Source organism: Helianthus annuus, chromosome 17, assembly GCF_002127325.2.
Source record: "Helianthus annuus cultivar XRQ/B chromosome 17, HanXRQr2.0-SUNRISE, whole genome shotgun sequence".
NCBI classification, from domain to species: Eukaryota; Viridiplantae; Streptophyta; class Magnoliopsida; order Asterales; family Asteraceae; genus Helianthus; species Helianthus annuus.
Genome location: NC_035449.2, coordinates 9,464,397 through 9,483,224, shown reverse-complemented (window position 1 = coordinate 9,483,224; position 18,828 = coordinate 9,464,397). Strand labels below are relative to the sequence as shown.

The window sequence follows — 18,828 nt, the reverse complement described above, 5'->3', positions numbered from 1 at the left end:
ATTTCTCAGGAATTCACAGCTCCCCGCTATGCTAAGGAGGTTGAAGTTGCGAAACCTTCGAAAATCCTATGATGAAGCTGTGATAGTATCTAGCAAACCTGAGGGAGTTCTGTTTCCCATAAGGAATCTGAAATTGCATAAGGTCAATCTGAAATTCCGCCTAACAATGTGGAAGTAAACCAGCTCACTCTTCAGGAGGCATGTCAGAAAATTCATGGATAAGTGGAAGACACTCGATCTTCCTTTCTTAAAGCGGCAAATCGGTGACAAGAGCTAGTATGGCAGGGTAGCCCTTCCGTAGACACTTCTGGGCTTTCACGACTGTGACAATGCCAACAACGGCACCACTACGATGATCTTAAACTGATAAGGATTCCCCACTGAGGAGAGGGAACGCACAATTTTCTTTTTGCAGAGAATTTTCCGCTTGATACCTAGATAACCAAGTCCATGTCAACGACCATGTCAAAACTTACAAGAGTATTGCATCAACCAATAGAGGCATTGCATCAACCCATAGGCACCGGATAGTACGAAGGCCAGCGAGAGGTTCACCATAATTAAGGTAACTGTCGTAGAGTCAAAGATGTGACTCTTGTGGTGCAAGGGTAAAAAGAGGTAAGGTGACGGCTCAGTACAAGAAATATCCCTTAAACGATAAAATAAGAAATCCATTCAAATTAAACCATATAAGTCACTACATCGAATATTCGCAAAAGTTTTAATCACCATGATTGGTTATACGAAAACAACTGAAAGAAAAAAAAATAACTAGATAAACGATTGAAACACGAGTCAGTCGTCCACGTCACCATCCCCGAGGTCACTACCATCATCATCGTCTCCGTCATTATCCGAGACCTCCTCTGGCTCTTCTTCCTCCTCCTCCGGCTCTTCCTCCTCCTCTTCGGGCTCTTCATCAGACCCTTCCGCCTCTGGTTCGGGAGGTGCCGGGACTGGGGCTGGCTCAGGTTCAGGTGCGAAGCGAGCTTCCTCCAAGTGATGGACCCTCCAATCTATCATACCTATCTTTTCGGCAAGCGAGTTAAGCCTTTCATGATCCACTCGAGCGTCTCTCACTATCAGACCTTGTACCTCACGCCCTTTTAGGGCTTCTGCCTTCAAGTCAGTAGTCCTCCTAATAAGTTCCTGTATCTGCTTCTCTTGAGCTTCCAATCGCCCTCCTTGGGTATCAACCTTTCTTAGTAATTTCTGATTTTGCTCCATTAAGACTTGGTTTTGTTCTATTAGAATCTGGTTATAATCTCGGAGGGCCTTACTCACAGCCGACTCGGCCTGAGCGCTGAGGGAGTTAACTGGTAGTGCATGCGTAGGTCGGGAGGACGACTCCCCGCCCTGTGCGAGTCTCTTCCTATAAGCAGCACGCGTCTCCATCTGACGCGGGGGTGAGTGAGTAGCAGCGGGTGCCTTCCCTGGCGCCCGGGATTGGTCGAAAGATGCGGACGGTGCAGACATGCCTGTCGAGTTGATGACGTAACGCAAGTTAGACGAAAGAATGCACACTCACAACGTTCCAAAAGAGGGTATTAACGCAGAAAGGAAAAAAAAAACAAAAAAAATGACAGAAAGAGTAAGCACACAAGGTTTCAATCAACAGTTGCTACGTCTGTTTCCTCGTCCACTCATGTTTCTATATATGGAAATGAACTAATTTAGGGGTCGAAAACGAGGAAAGTGTTCAGGTTTATCACGTTAAGAACGATTAACTACCATGTTCATACACAAACAGGGAAGAACCCCTCTTACACTCGTTAAGCCTCATTGGGATTTGCATGCACCGCGCGTTATTATTATGTGTGCACCCATGATAATAAGGCGGTTTGCATGCTCCTCTCGATGCTTCTTAACTTATGTTTGAAGTTTCTCCCACCCCAATCAACACAAAACAAGCACTACCAACAAGATTAGGATTTACTAGATGTAAGTGTTACGTTACACTATCAATGTGTCATGATGCCTACCATGTCGTATCGTGCATGCTATAAATATAGTTTCTTTTACTAGGCATATAAAGCATAAGCTAACGAGGAACGAACCTTGCAGTCTGAAGCTGAGTGTCATGGTCATCGTTTGGATCAATTCGGTTATAGTCTGGTTTTATGAAAACGTTTTAAAACCGAGTTCTCTATAACCAGTGGCTCTGATACCAAACTGTCACACCCCCAAATTACCACCTAGGGTATGTCCCTATTGGAGGTGCAACGATCCAACAAAGAGCCACCAATCATATCAAACACAAGTCATAATGTATTGAAATACCCAATTGAAATAAATATAACGTTTGAAAAGTTTAACCAAAACCAAAGTATTGAGCGGAAGCATAAAAGTATAAATGTATAAATGTGTCGAAACCCAATCAATATAAATGTTTAACATGACCATGACCACTCCAGCAGCATCAAACGGCAAGCTCCCAAGTTCCTTCAATAATTACCTACAAGCATGCAACAAGTGTGTCAGACTACGCTGGTGAGTTCAAGGTTTTGTTAACAAGTTATGTTACCATATGTATGTTAATGCGATTTAATGTTGCGTTACGATGTTGCTCATGTTAGATACCCTAGGGAGTGTGCCCATAAGTATCCGGGGAGTGGGTACCCCTTAACGACCGATTGCTATGTTGCCTTCGTTAGATACCCTAGGGAGAGTGCCCATATGTATCCGAGGAGTGTGCATCTAACAACCATAGCCATACCCAGATAATTAGTTCACGCCCGTCCTTACGGCCCGGTGTGAGGTTTCCCACCTAATAGCGCTATCAACTAATCACCCCCATTGCCCTCCAGGCAATAACCAAAACCGATTAAGTTGTTTACCCAATGTTTCCCTTCCAAATGTTTACCAGTTGTCCCAAACCACCGGGACGCATGCTTGAGAAAAGTGCAGTGAACTCACCTTGGTTTTGCTCGGCAAGATTAATTACACGTTTAACAGAGACAATCAATCGAACCCTATGATAGTTGCACATAACAGTCAGTTCGCATACAAGCTTAGTGCATATTGTTTCACATGTATTCATCAGTTAGTGTACACAAAAATACAAGTTGTGGCACTCATCATTCCGTATACTAGTCTAATCCGTTAAACACATTGTAGGAAAGTTCATTAACCATGTACGGCTCGACAAACATATAGTCCCAACGAGCACCCGGCCCAACTCAACACAACATAATTACACATCACTTACTATGATTCTTATGGATATACCCCAGCCGTCCCCCTATTGGACCTTTGCTTGGTCCACTAGGTGATTAACACAACAAAACAGTCACATGCGTATGATAAAACCGTAGCCACCAATTAAGAAAAGGGTCCTATCTAGCACACACACCTGGCATCACATTCAATTTTGCCATTACTAAGTCAACGGTCCTTACATCATAATTTCATGTGCTAAATTGTGAGGTCCAATTAAAATTTAAATCTATTAAATTAACATCAGCCATTTACTAAATTGATTTGATCAAATAAATTAGTTACAAACATCACATGATAAATCAAAGATTCGGTCCTATCAAAACAAAGGAAATCATTTATCTATCATATATAACCAATTCATTCTTTACCGCCTGCGGAAACAAAACACTAAACGACAAAGCTTGAATCAATTGGTTGGTTGAATGAAACTATGACAATTGAACTATGACAATGAATATTAAATCACATGCAAGCAATTTCAATTAAAGTGGCCGGCATTTCACGTTCATTGGACCTTCAAAAGTGGCGGTGCACATATATCAAAATATCAATCAATTTAACTTGTTCTAATCACATGCTTATCATCGTTACAGTTGTCATGCTTCTCATTAATTAACTCACATGATTCACAAAAATCTCCGACATCATTTATTAACCATTCATCACCTCATTCAATACAATTATTATTACTATCACACTTCATTGGTTTCACAAAACCCTATCCAGCATCGATCATATACAACAACCAGCCATCAAATTCAATCATGCAACTCATACTTAACAAAGAATAAAAATCATATTAATGTCAAGCATATACTAACCGAAACCTTTACTTGATTCAGATGTGAATTGACTGGGAATTTGCGTCCGTGAGGGGGGGGGGTTTCTTCAGTCAAACGTAATTATAAAAGAGAGATAGGGAGTAGGGTTTAATTTATGATACAACCATCCTAATCGTATACGTATTGATAGTGATTTAGGCGGTTTGTTTGTTACAACCGAACTGGGCCTAAGCCCACACCAAAAGATCAATGATTTAGATTAGGAGTAGAACTAGTAGCCGGCCCAAAGTAGGACTTGTTTGGGCTCGGCAAGTCCGACCATGAATATGTAGCCCATCTAAGGTTCGGGTATGTGCATATAAGCTCATAAGCTCGCATTAGCCGATGTGTGAATGAGGATACGGCCCAAACAGAAACTAAGGTCCAAACATGCAATTACGAATAGTGATTCCTGTTTGCGATACGGTTGAACCATAGTGCAATAGGAATAATACCAAATTGAAAGTTACGAGGTTGGACGACACTAACCTTGAGGGTTCGGGTTGTCACATCATCCCCAACTTGAAAGAAATTTCGTCCCGAAATTTGGCAAGTAAGCATTGAGGAGTGAAGTGGGAAATCAAGATTGCTGCGGATTTTGCTCAGGTGTGACATACTACTAAAGTACTGGAAATCTGCATGGTTTAATTAAATAAGTGAAAAATAAGTATATATTATACTATTTATACAATATTAAGAATCATACCTATTATAACCTCACATATAATCAAGCTATTGATAGAGTATACGGAGGTGTAATGTACGTAAGATTTACCTCTATTCCAAAGGCTAAAGAAGTTGTTTTCAGTCACATGATTATATATTTTTTTTAGAAAACACGATACAACTGTATGTATGTATGTATGTATTTATACAGCGCCGGTCTTAAGAATTTAAGTGCCTTGTATGAAAAAAAAAAGCTCTTAGTATCTTAAATTGAAGTTATACAAATACAAGTAACAAAATTGCAAGTTGGATGACCAGAGAACAAATATTTAAATTTAGATCTTAAATAGAAGTTTTCCAACTTTTCATCCTAAAAGTTAGAATAACCCTTGAAGCAGTATCATAGACGCATGTCCTTATCACCTCACCAAGTTTTAATAACAAAAGAAGTCAAAAGGCAAATAGTTAAAATGCCAGTTGGGGTTGTTCCCTAACACGCGCATCTACTAATCCTTGTTCAATGTATAATTATGAAAATTATATATTATTAATCCGCTCCTCAACCTTTTTGTCTTAACATAACCTAGATTGACAATCATTAATGATATTGTTTTGTTATTTATATATATCAATATATAATATAATTAGTTTGTTAGTAAACATTTATTATTAAAAAATAATGACCATAATTCAACTGTTATATAGCCATAAAACTACGTTTTTCAAGATATATCTCACACATTCGTAGCTAGACATGTCAACTCTCTATTTGATAAGAATACTGATTTTGTACAATTATATAAAATCATGGTATATAATATTAGGAAAATTTCAAACACACAGTCTCATAAAAATAGAAAGTTGCAGAAAGAGTATCAAATTTATTTGGCATTGTGTTTTTCTTGTCATTGTGTCTTTTTTTTTTTTTTTTTTGTAATTCATTGTGTTATATTTTGTGATTTATTGTGTTACATTTTATGATCCATTGCGTCTTTTTACCTTTCCTAGATTTAGAAGACCTTATAACATAATTCTACCTTATAATATTAATATAATTTATATATATACACACACACGTACATACGTACATACACACATACATACATATATTATGTCAGGAGAGAAGACAGGGGAGGGACTAAAAGTCTAAAACATAATTAGTATAAAAAACTTATGAAACTCAATGAATGAACTAAAACTTGACACAAGTTACACTTTTTTCCAGTTACATGTTCCTAACATTTTACACCTTTTGTGTCACTAGAGAGAATATGGAATATGTTACATCTTTCACCCGTTATATTTTTAGTAACTTCATCCGTTACACTTGTTTTTGGGTTTCAACAACAGTTTTTTTTTTTCAGATTTTTTATGAAGTTTATAGATTTCAGAACTTAGAATTTACGAAGCTTTTAATTTGTAGTATACGTAAAAAAGATTTTCCATTTATATAGGAAGATTTTTGTGTAACAATTACAGCTGTTACACCTTTTGTGTTAGACGGGAAAGAGGTGTAAATAGTTGTTACACTTTTTTGTCAGATTGTTACATTTTCTGGAAAACACTTTTTTTATACAAGTCCAATCTCTATTATAGATTAATTAGATGGATAGTGGAGATCAGATTTTCAGAGTTTTTTTTTTTTTTTTTTTTTTTTTTTTTTTTTTTTTTTTTTTTGAACTTTTAAGAGTTTTCTTATTATACTTTAACTAATTAACATGATCAATGTAAACCGACCCTTAACTTTATAAATTTGATCTTGCACATGATCCATGTAAACCGACCGTTAACTTTATAAATTTGATCTTGCGACAAACAAATTAATCCTTATAAATGCGGTTATCAGGTATCAGATTTAAACTTAAGATGTTTTAAATAAAAAGCTTGAAGTACATGACAAATACGGAAAGTCAAACAAGATTAAAAAATATACGAAATGGGTCATATATTTAAAGAATTCCAGCACTACATGGTCTGTCAAATTAAGACGTGATTTGACGATTTAATCTACACATGCTTAATTAAATAATTATTAACTAATTGACCATAGAAAATGATCTATAGTGGGAATATGGGATGAATTAAATTGCACGTACTATTCTACTAACCCTTATTAAATTAAATAAGAGCTTTCCTTTTTAAATGATTTATGCTTTTCCTTTTTAAATGGTTTATAGTGTTAGTATCTTGTAAAGTCATCGACAAATGCTGACGGATTTAAAAGTTTAAGCAGCCCATAGTATAACAATATTTTTTGATTTTTTTCCAATGTCAAAATGGTATTCAAATTAATTATTCAAAGAAATATGACAATTAAAAATATTATCTCTAAAAAAAATTAATGCTCTTGTTACCTTTGCCATGCCCCTGGTTTAAAAGCTTCCATAAAAACAACTATTTAATTGTTCAATATAAAATATTAGTAAATAATTAACAAATTAGTTATTAAACTTTTTTTAACACACATAATTAGAATTTCCAAAAAGAAAGAAAGAAACAAGAAGTAGCAGGTCACTCTAATTTTTTTTCTGCTTACCTAGATCATATGTTAATCATTCCAAAGAGTCTATAAAATTTAGTTTTCATATCATTTTCTCCCATGATAACTAAATAAATACAAATACTAAACTATTGTGTAACTTTATAATATAAATTACTAGGGGAGGGTACGGGGAATACTAAAAGAGTAGGAACCAGGGAACTATACAATTAACATATTAAATATTATTTTTTAAATTTTTGGAGCTTTTTTTATATAAATACATGTAGAAGCTTTTCAATAAAAAATTAAAAAACTAAAAAATTATTAAAAAACAGTAAAAGCACCGAAAAAAAATATGAATTTTTTTAACATTTTAAATTAAATTTCTAAAATATATTACATACAATATTCCTCACATTTTTAGTGTTGCCCATTGAAACTCGCACTAAATTACTATAGTTATATTTTTTACTTTCTTATTTCTCTTACGTATTTAATTTATATAAGTAATAATAATGTATAAATTCGTATTTTATATATAATAATATAATTATAATAATACATTTAACCTTTGTGATACCGCAATTCAATAAAAATAAAATAAAATAAAATCACGTAACCCTCAATTACTCCGTTCATGGTCTCACATATTCATCGTCTATTTATCTTGTTATACATCATCTTAATCTGTCATTAAGGTGTAGGATTTAACCCTTTAAATCATATCAATTTAATCATATAGTAAAGACTATTTAGTGACACATTTTTATTTTGCATCAATACTTTTTATTCAACTGTTGTTTACCACTTTCCAGATTCTCATGTTTTATCTTCTTTCCAACAGATATTAGAGCATTCACATCCAAAGAACCAAATTTTGTGTGGGGTGTTTTTAAAATATAAAAAGTGGTTGTGAGTGGGGGAGAGAGAAAATGTTACTGTTCATCTGTATATTTGGGGGGACACTGTTCACCCCTTATAATTTTTTAATATATTTTGAAAGTGGTTGTGAGTGGAGGAGAGAGAAAAGGTAATAATAAAGGTATAAAAAATATTATTTAATTGAGAGAGAGAGAGAGAGAGAAAATGTAGTGTTTTTTAGTGTAATTTAAGGTGAAAATATAGTGGAATGGATGTGAATGCTCTTAAAATGCAATGACTTTTTTAGCTTTTATTTATTTACTTTTCTTTAACGGCAAAAAACTTTTATATAAAAAAAAACAAGCAACTAGAGCTTTTATTTTATAACATATCCGTCGCATCACACAGAAATCCCACTAGTCTAACATATTAATCATAAGTCGTAAAACGGTTTCATTGAATATCAAATATATGACTTGGAAACACGTTCATGTAAATGAGAATTAATATAGGAATTGATAGATGTTTTTGTATTGATTTCATTGACAATGTGCATGGGATTTATATCCAATGCCAATTTTTGTGAGGCAATAGCGTAAAAAAATTAGTTTTAATAAAATCGTGTTTAATATTATTATATTATCATTTTTTTCTTTATCCTTTTAATCATTGATAGATATCACCACTCATCATAACCTCCTAAAAATATAACAATAAAACATGTGTATGATTGAAGTGAATTTAATTAAGATTCAGTTGTATGTCTGTTTTAGATAGTTTGTGGGCCTTTTGGGCTTCATACTGAGACTTTCTTGTGGCTTAACTAGATTGTCTATTTTGCTCTTCTTAGTTTTTGAAAAGAAGAAGAATCAAGATTGAAGAATGTATAACCAAATTTTTGTAACTTCACATATATATTTCTTATTCTTATCATATCACATATTAACACTTTATATTTGTTAAGTATATACTAACATTAACGAACATCTCGTGTAATTAATATTTATTTATATTTTATTGCCTTTCACTTAAGCTTTATGCAATTTTGACGGACGATTTAACAAGATCAACAGTTTCATCATATATACCTAACCATGTTAATTTATCTACCAAATATGAGATAAGCCAAATAGTCGTGACCAAAATTGCATGCATGTAGTTAAAATAGATGATTGGTCTAGAATATATTGTTTAAAAATTATAATCTTAGTTGATATATTAATTAACAAGTTATTAGCGTTACTTAATCATAAAGTTATCATATCAAAATTCTAGCAAAATGTCCAATGTATAAACATTTGTGTAGATGATTGAAATTTCTTTTCATCATCTCCACAAGAATGAACTAGTATTCTCTGCACGTCATCATGCACCAATGACCAAACGCAATGAATTACAATTAATTCTCTGCACATCAAAATGTCTACCACCTTCAACTGCTTTATTTATTGGATACATACATCAAACCAGTTACAAAGCCCTACTTAACATCTCTGAATTATTCAAAAGTTGGGTTGGAAATGGGTTGGTTTAAAAAAGTGACAACCTCGAAGCGATTGTTCTTGACGTTGTTCGGCATTGTGTTGATCGGAATGATCTTCTCTGCTGTTTATGTCTTCTCCGCCGTCTACTCTCATGACTTCGCCTTCTCGTGGAACCTATCTCCATGTATTTCTCATCCTTTTGCTGTCTATATATGTTCTTTTGCTGTAATTCGGTTGTAATGCGAAAATGTGAAATATATATTATTAATAGTAAAAGTTGTGGTTTGTAATGATTTTTTTTTCATTATAAGATTCAGTTTCATCCTTAATAGTGTAAATAATATATACCTTTAACATATTTAGTATTCTAATAATATTTCGTATATCATTTAAGTTTATTTTCTCTAATAACTTGCGTTTGTTAACTTAAAAAAAAATTAAATACCTAGTTGTGTTTATTTTTTTTTTTCACAACATTCCGCTATTAATTTTGTTGAAAACAAAATTGTATTCAAAATAAACTATTTTTCGTATCGTAAACTATATATCGAGTATCGATAGCGTAATGAACCGAGCTGATACCGATCGAACGACAACGATAGAGGTATTGGTATTTGTTAAACACGTGTTAATATCATTTTGGGGCTTGGGCATATCACAACTATAATTTTTGCATTACATGAGACAACTTCTGTGCCGGTACCCTAACAAACCAAATCAATACCGGCTGAATTCTCAACACATCACGTGGGGAATCCCACTAGTTGTGATCCAAAGTCAACTAATAAATAGGGTCAAAATATTGTACAGTTAGGCATTTTGCTAAATAATTCAGAAAGGGATGGCGGCGCAGTTTGTTGCTCGTGTACCTGCTATCCTTATGTAATTTGCCCTGATGATTGGAATGAAATATTTACCACTTAAAAAAATCCCTATTAGTATACTTGCAATCTAGCATTAGAATATACTTTATGAAGCATAGCTTATTTGATACCACTAGAGATCATATAGGAATTCTTTTCTAAGTTGGCTAAACGTGCCTTGGTATGCTAGATGTACCCATGTAAAGTAAAAGTAGAGATATGAAACGACTAAATTAATTTGGGTACATTTAACACAACTCTTTTTAGTGAACCAACCTTTGGTTAATTCATATTTGTAACATGCATGTTTTTTCATTGTATGTTATAATGTTAGATGTGGCACCACCATCTTCCCCAAATCAAACACTTGATTCTACTTCACTAAGAGTAGGTGATGGGAAACCAAAATCTATTTGGGTAGCACCCGCGCCAGGTTCAAAGATGCCTCCATTGGAGACATTTCGGTTAACCAAAGAAATGGTTCAAGAAAGGGTGAAAGATAATGTTATAATTACAACATTTGGTAACTACGCTTTCATGGACTTTATCCTCACATGGGTTAAGCGCTTGACAGATTTGGGCGTCGAGAATCTTCTTGTTGGTGAGTTAGTTAAAGAACACTCTATTCTTCTTATAAGAGTTTTAAGAAACCGAAAACTGTTTGTTAGGTGCAATGGACATAGAGCTATTGGAGGCTTTGTATCGGAAGGGTGTACCGGTTTTTGATATGGGGAGTCATATGAGCGAAATAGACGTTGGATGGGGATCGCCAACTTTTCATAAAATAGGAAGGGAAAAAGTCATTCTCATTGATTCAATGCTACCCTTTGGTTTTGAATTACTCATGTGTGATAGTGATATGGTTTGGTTGAAGGTAACTTCCTTCCACTTGTTGGAAATCCGAATTAACATTGTGGTGATTAACTGGATTTCCAATATCACTTGCAGCGGAATTGATCGAATGGAAAACAGACATTTTAATGAATATCTAAACAACAAACAAGTATTGAATTTGCAGAAAGGAAAAAACGAAGAATTGAACGGACAATCTTGTTGAATACAAATTGTCTTGATAACCGTAAACAATAGCGAATACATCATATATATACGGTGGTAGTGACGGTTTGTCAACCGACACACCTATTACCAACCGTTTAATAATATCTAAATCTTAATCCTAACCTAAATACTAAAATAATAACATAATATATATAGTTTAGTTTATATATTCTAACACCTGCCCCTAAACTAAACTTGATTAATCCTGGGAACATTGAAACCTCCTTCGTTTAATAAAACGTATGTCCGCATTCCAGTTTCCTAACAAATTTGAAGAGTAGTTGTCTTCATATTATCTTTCTTCCGTTCTGCAGATCTGAATGTCTTGCTGCCTTCATTCTTGAAACATCTTCATTCTTCACCGTCTCTCTCTTTCTTCTGTATTTATCTTTCTTTGTTGCCGGCAATGGAAACATCATGTCGGATCTAAATGTCTTGTTGCCGGCAATTGTATATTCATCATCGCTCCTGTCTATCTTCTACTCAACGTCATGCGGAGTCATCTTTTACTCAACGCCATGCGGAGTCATCTTCTACTCAACGCCATGTGGAGTCATCTTTTACTCAACGCCATGCGGAGTCATCTCGATTAATTCCTTTTTCCATATATGAGAGTATGAACTCGGTGTCATATATGAATCAAATTAATCCCGTTTCGTAATTCTGGGTCGTAATTCTGCGATGATTCTTCGTTTCGTAATTCTTTTTTCCTTTTCTCCTTCCTCTGTTTCACTCTTACTTCTTCAACACTGATGTTGTAACCGTGTTTTCCTGTCTCTTCCTCAGATCTCTTTAAATCTGATTCTTCCCCTGTTTCTTGAACATGTATCTTCTCTTCTTCTTCTTCTTAAGAAATAGATCTTCTATGTTTATCGACTTCCTGCATATGTCGCTCTTCTTTAAATCTGATTCGTCCCGTGTAACAGACAAATCATAACCATATTTTTGGATGTTCTTCCGGTATCGCTCACTAGTGTTTGTTCCTCCCTGGATCGAAATTAGAATTAATTCCTTTTCAACAATCTTGTGTTGAATCGTCTTTCTTTCCTTGACTGTTCTTGATATTCCGGTTTGCGCAGCGTTTCGAAATCCCTGGGATCGTTTCCTGATGCTCTGATACCACTATGTTGGAAATCCGAATTAACATTGTGGTGATTAACTGGATTTCCAATATCACTTGCAGCGGAATTGATCGAATGGAAAACAGACATTTTAATGAATATCTAAACAACAAACAAGTATTGAATTTGCAGAAAGGAAAAAACGAAGAATTGAACGGACAATCTTGTTGAATACAAATTGTCTTGATAACCGTAAACAATAGCGAATACATCATATATATACGGTGGTAGTGACGGTTTGTCAACCGACACACCTATTACCAACCGTTTAATAATATCTAAATCTTAATCCTAACCTAAATACTAAAATAATAACATAATATATATAGTTTAGTTTATATATTCTAACACCACTTGTTTTTCTTTTATTGTTTTCAAAAATGTCTTCTTAAATATGATACCTTACTTGAACAGAATCCACTCCCGTATCTTGCGCGTTATCCTGAAGCAGATATATTAACATCAACCGATCAAGTTACACCAACGGTAACTGATGAGCGGTTAGACAACTGGCAAGAAGGTGAAAGTTACAGTTCAAACTATATGTTAAAAATAATATAATACAATGTAGTTAAACTAATTAGTGGATCTATTTTTTGGAGTGGGCAGTTGGAGGCGCATACAATATAGGTATGTTCCACTGGCGACCAACGGATTCGGCTAAAAGATTGGCGAAAGAATGGAAAGAAATGCTTTTAGCTGATGAGAACGTATGGGACCAAGCCGGTTTCAATGATCTTTTGCACAAGCAGCTAGGCCCACCGGTTGATGACGAAAGTGGACTTGTTTATGCTTATGATGGAACTCTAAAGCTTGGGCTTTTGCCTGCTAGTATATTTTGTAGTGGCCATACTTATTTTATTCAGGTATGAACTATAACTTGGGTTATATTTTTATTTGGTTATTATTGTTATTAGTTCCTCAAAATTATAAATTATAATGGTGCTGCATTTTCAGGCCATGTATCAACAATTGAGATTGAAGCCATATGCTGTACATACCACATTTCAAATCGGCTCTGAGGGAAAACGCCACAGGTTACGTGAAGCTATGGTTTTCTACGATCCACCAGAATATTATGACTCACCAGGTGTTTTTATTTATTTTATTACGTTCTGATGCTTCTTATTTGCTGAAATATGGTGCTAAAAAAAGCCAATGTTTTAAAAACCGGTTTTTAAACGTTACCGGATTAGGCGCAAAAATAGTTCAACCGGGTTGTACCGGGCGATTCAACCGGGCAGACTAATAAACACTATAAATGTTGGACAGCCGATTCATCACCATTGTCTGCATACGTATTACTACTTGCAGCGGAAAACATACCTTGATATGCAGGCATGATGAACACACGGATACAATATGAATAGATAGAAAGAAATGAATGCAAAGAGGACACTTTCTGTTTGGAGGGAAAATGTCTTGATAATCAAAACACTTGCCGGCAATCCATATTTATATGTTACATATTTGGCGGTTAGAATTTTGGCGGGTAACTGCCTTATAATGCAGTTTAAATATGTATACCCACTTATCCTTTGAACCGCTTATCATACTACCCCTATTATACTAGTCATCGGTTTGCATATCATATACATGTACATATCATTCGAATAATTATCACATAACTAAAGTTTAACTAATATATAAACATATGTATTTCCAACACAACCCCCTTAAACTTTGGTTATGTTGGAACCCTTCTGCATCACACTTCGGTTTGCCTCTTCCATTGCCTTCCTTATGTGGGTAAAATTAAATCTTTTCCTTCTCTTGCGAGCACTCCAGTTGTCTGCCCATCCGTCTTCAGCAAACAATGCATAATGCATGGATTGATTGTTCATTTCAGCACCTTCATGAGTATTACCTGCACTTCTGATCTTCCTGTGGCTTTCTTGTGACGACCCTTCATCATGTTGATTGATCCCTGCAGCACTTCCTTGAACCATGTCTGCACTTCTGGACTTCCTATCACAGTTTTTCCGCATGCCAGCATCTTCATTAATCATTTCCTTTACTTGCACCTTGTTTTGAACTGTCTTGAACTTGTAGTAATATTCTAATACATCAAGATACATAGCATACACTATTCTTATGTGATCTCCTTCTTCATATCCGAGACCTAAATCCTTCGCTATAATTGGCCATGTATTCTCAGTTGTAACTTCTCGATACCCACCATCATTTGCCACTAGAATGTATAGACTTAGTAAATCTATTTTCTTTTGATCAGTGGTGAAAGGAGGAATAGGCCTTGAAGTAATTCCCATATAATCATACAGAAACCACCGAACCAAGTCTTCGAATTTCTTTTGTAAAATGACTTTATACTTGAATACGTATTCACGATCATCGAGCATATCCATTAGGGCCTTGCAGTCATCGAAATTATGAAATTCTAAAGAATTTAAGATCATTAAATTCCAGTCTTCTCCTTCCTTCTCCGATACATTCAGAGATTCAAAATATGAATTCAGATAATCACTCTTGAATTCATCATCAATTCCGCTCATGTTATGCAGTCTTTCTTTCTCTTTTAACCCCAGTTCTTGTTCTTTTGAGAGCCCAGTTGTATCATTTACAGAGTTCACCACCGGAGATGAAAACATAGGAAATATTTTACACGAGTCACCGGATTTTCTGACCGTGAAACCTTGGAGGGTTAACTGTTCAAGACTTAGAACATTTCGATCTATGTCCGGTGAGTAAAATACACTAGGAATTCTCAGCGTATCATTTCCTGTTTTCATCTCAACAATCCCTACTCCGCGTATGAATAAAAAATTATTCATACCGGATTTCGTTTCGACCCCCATGATATGCTTGACCCTTTTGAAAACATCAATATTACCCACGTAATGATGATGAAAAGTTGAATTAACATACCAGATATCCTTCCATTCTCCACCGTCTGTCCCTGTGACTATCATTTCATCATGACAGTGTACATCTTCGTTCTGGGTTCTAATTCCGGCATTAATCGCTTGCCGAATTAGTTGTAATTCTTCGTCGTTTTCCTTTGCTTTACATGTGTAGATTTGATGACCGGGTAAGTGACAGTAATAACATAAACGTTCTCGTCGGGATCTTCGTTTCCTTTCATTCTTTTCATCACTGCAGTGTTGACATGGCATCATTGTGGCTGTTGGTTTGATTTCTGCATCGGATCTTGACATGGCTCTGATACCACTATGTTGGACAGCCGATTCATCACCATTGTCTGCATACGTATTACTACTTGCAGCGGAAAACATACCTTGATATGCAGGCATGATGAACACACGGATACAATATGAATAGATAGAAAGAAATGAATGCAAAGAGGACACTTTCTGTTTGGAGGGAAAATGTCTTGATAATCAAAACACTTGCCGGCAATCCATATTTATATGTTACATATTTGGCGGTTAGAATTTTGGCGGGTAACTGCCTTATAATGCAGTTTAAATATGTATACCCACTTATCCTTTGAACCGCTTATCATACTACCCCTATTATACTAGTCATCGGTTTGCATATCATATACATGTACATATCATTCGAATAATTATCACATAACTAAAGTTTAACTAATATATAAACATATGTATTTCCAACAATAAATCCATAAAATACAATTTTTACTCAAAAATAATCCAAAACTACATCATTTCATAATAAAAATATTCCAAAAGTTAATCCATAATAAAAAATAATCCAAAAATTCACTATTGGTAACTTTTTGGATGCTAAATTTTACTAAGAAGGTAAATCATCGCCTTTTTTGGGCCATAAAAGATTAAAACTCTAAATTTTAACATTTGACCCGGTACCCGTATATCCCAATTTACCGGCCAACTTCTTTGCCGTTCACTCAGTTTACCGGGTCAAATGTTAAAATTTAGAGTTTTAATCTTTTATGGCCCAAAAAGGTGATGATTTCCTTCTTAGTAAAATTTAGCATCCAAAAAGTTACTAATAGTGAATTTTTGGATTATTTTTTATTATGGATTAACTTTTGGAATATTTTTATTATGAAATGATGTAGTTTTGGATTATTTTTTGAGTAAAAATTGTATTTTATGAATTTATAGTGTTTATTAGTCTGCCCGGTTGAATCGCCCGATACAACCCGGTTGAACCATTTATAAGCCTAATCCAGTACGATTTAAAAACCAGTTTTTAAAACGTTGGCTAAAAGTATTCATGTTTCAGTCCAAAATTTAACATTTTTCTCTATGACACCGGATCCTTACGCCTATATTAACTTTCAAGTACATGCGTTTCAGCGATCAGATTCTTGTTTTGCAAGTTTAAGATGTCTGCATTTACTGTGTGTCATACAGGAGGTTTCTTGACATTCAAGCCATCTATTCCAAAAAGCTTATTACTTGATGGGGAACATAATCTTCAAACACATTTCAGTCTTGTTAATTACCAAGTAATCTTAAACAAAAAAAAAAACACATTGTTTTTCTTCTTGCATTTTCTATTCTCACATGTTATAATTCAAGTTGTACTTTTTAGTAGATTGAGAATTTATTTATGTGACTAAATTGTAGATGAAGCAAATAAGGACTGCCCTTGCCATAGCATCAATTTTAAACCGTACATTGGTACTTTGAATCACATACATACATTTTTCCACATGAATTTATTTACAAAGTCACTTACTATATTTGCATTATTTAGGTTATGCCTCCGGTGTGGTGTAGGTTGGATAAATTATGGTTTCCACATTCTGGAATTATCGCAGGGTCGATGACAAGACAACCGTTCATCTGTCCTCTGGATCATGTATTTGAGGTACTAAGTTTTATTAGTTTTTTGTGTTCACAATAGTTTTGTATGAGTTATACAAGTTTAATAAATGGCGTATTTAGTTATTAGAGATCGATGCTTCTCTATAGGTGCATACAATGTTAAAGGCATTGCCCGTTGAGGAATATGGGCCAGGAAACAATATAAGAGAGTATTCTTTCTTTGACAATCCGTCGACGCCTGCACAGGTGTAACCGTCGTCTTCATTTGGAGTCATAGTGGTACTTTTATAGTTGAATTCACCCGACATTAGCTTAATTTTCTTGCTTTAGGTTAAGGATTCATGGCTTGATGTACAATTATGTCAACAAGGGTCGGAAAAGTGCCAATCAAACATTACAAACACAACTAGAGTACTCAGATTTCCAAAGCACAACAACGAAGAAACGGTACGCAAGATTGAAAAACGATAATAACATTATAAAGCTTTATGATTGTTTTACCTTGATTTATTCTAGGTTGGATTATTTATTATAAATTATACATGTACTAATGTACTAATGTTTGAATCATATCTATTTTACCTGCTTTGAAGTTTGGTCTCATTGTGACCACTTTTGTTAATGTTTGAATAGTTGACAACATTGTTATCCCCATTGAAAGATGTCAAAGTCATCCAATTTTCATCAATGCAAGATGCCTTCCTAGGATTCTCTGACAAGGCAAGCAATGTTTTTCTTCTTTTTGTTTTAGATATTTCATGCATAGTGCAAACCTAAATGAAAAAAAAAATCGAGAAATTAAGAAGACATGATGATAAAGGCGACAAGAATATAGTTTAGGGGGTAGGTGGGTTGGGTAACGGGTTAAAACAGTCATTTTAAGTACGGGTACTAATTGGTTGGGTTGGTTTGGTTTGGAATGAATACAAACCGTTTAATTTTTATCGGTGTAGGCAATTGTTGCATTACTAGAACAACATAATTATCAAGATATGATCTGTAAGTCTTTGAACAAAACCGGGAGCGAGCCTTTTAGATCATATGCATGTTTTTTTTAAATGAAACTGATCATAAAATCATTTAAAAATTTATATGATCAGGCGAGTGAAGAAAAATTCAGGAAGCGTGTGAAGCGATATGTTGGAATATGGTGTTGTGTTGGTGGCCACGATCCAGGTCACATTTATTATGACATGTATTGGGACGAAAAACCTGATTGGAAGCCTCTCCCTCCCCAAACCCCAGAAGACGATCATCCTTATAGATGAACGATTACTGTTAAAATTACAATCTAGACTTATATTATTTAGTCACTATTATTATATCCTAAGTTTATAGTTAATAGTGACAGTTAAAAGTCAGTTACAATGGTTGAATTCATATAAATATACATATGTACCACTAAAAAAACTTGTGTGAATATTGTATTTGACTTAACATAAATAAAGTTCTTATTTAGTTATCTTGTATTCAGATATGATCTCCAACAATTACATCAGCAGCTGAGATT

At 34.6% G+C, this 18,828-nt stretch overlaps 1 protein-coding gene across 1 annotated transcript; it reads left to right on the top strand.

Moving 5' to 3' along the window:
* Positions 1-10,723: 10,723 nt before the first annotated feature.
* On the top strand, positions 10,724-18,606 carry LOC110923675 (arabinosyltransferase XEG113). Its single transcript, XM_022167738.2, has 12 exons — positions 10,724-10,997; positions 11,065-11,270; positions 12,991-13,096; positions 13,186-13,442; positions 13,534-13,666; positions 16,902-16,996; positions 17,118-17,171; positions 17,248-17,361; positions 17,466-17,564; positions 17,649-17,765; positions 17,952-18,038; positions 18,419-18,606. Exons 1-12 carry the CDS (start codon positions 10,724-10,726, stop codon positions 18,584-18,586), a joined length of 1,710 nt encoding a protein of 569 aa, XP_022023430.2. The 3' UTR covers positions 18,587-18,606.
* The last annotated feature ends 222 nt before the right edge of the window (positions 18,607-18,828 follow it).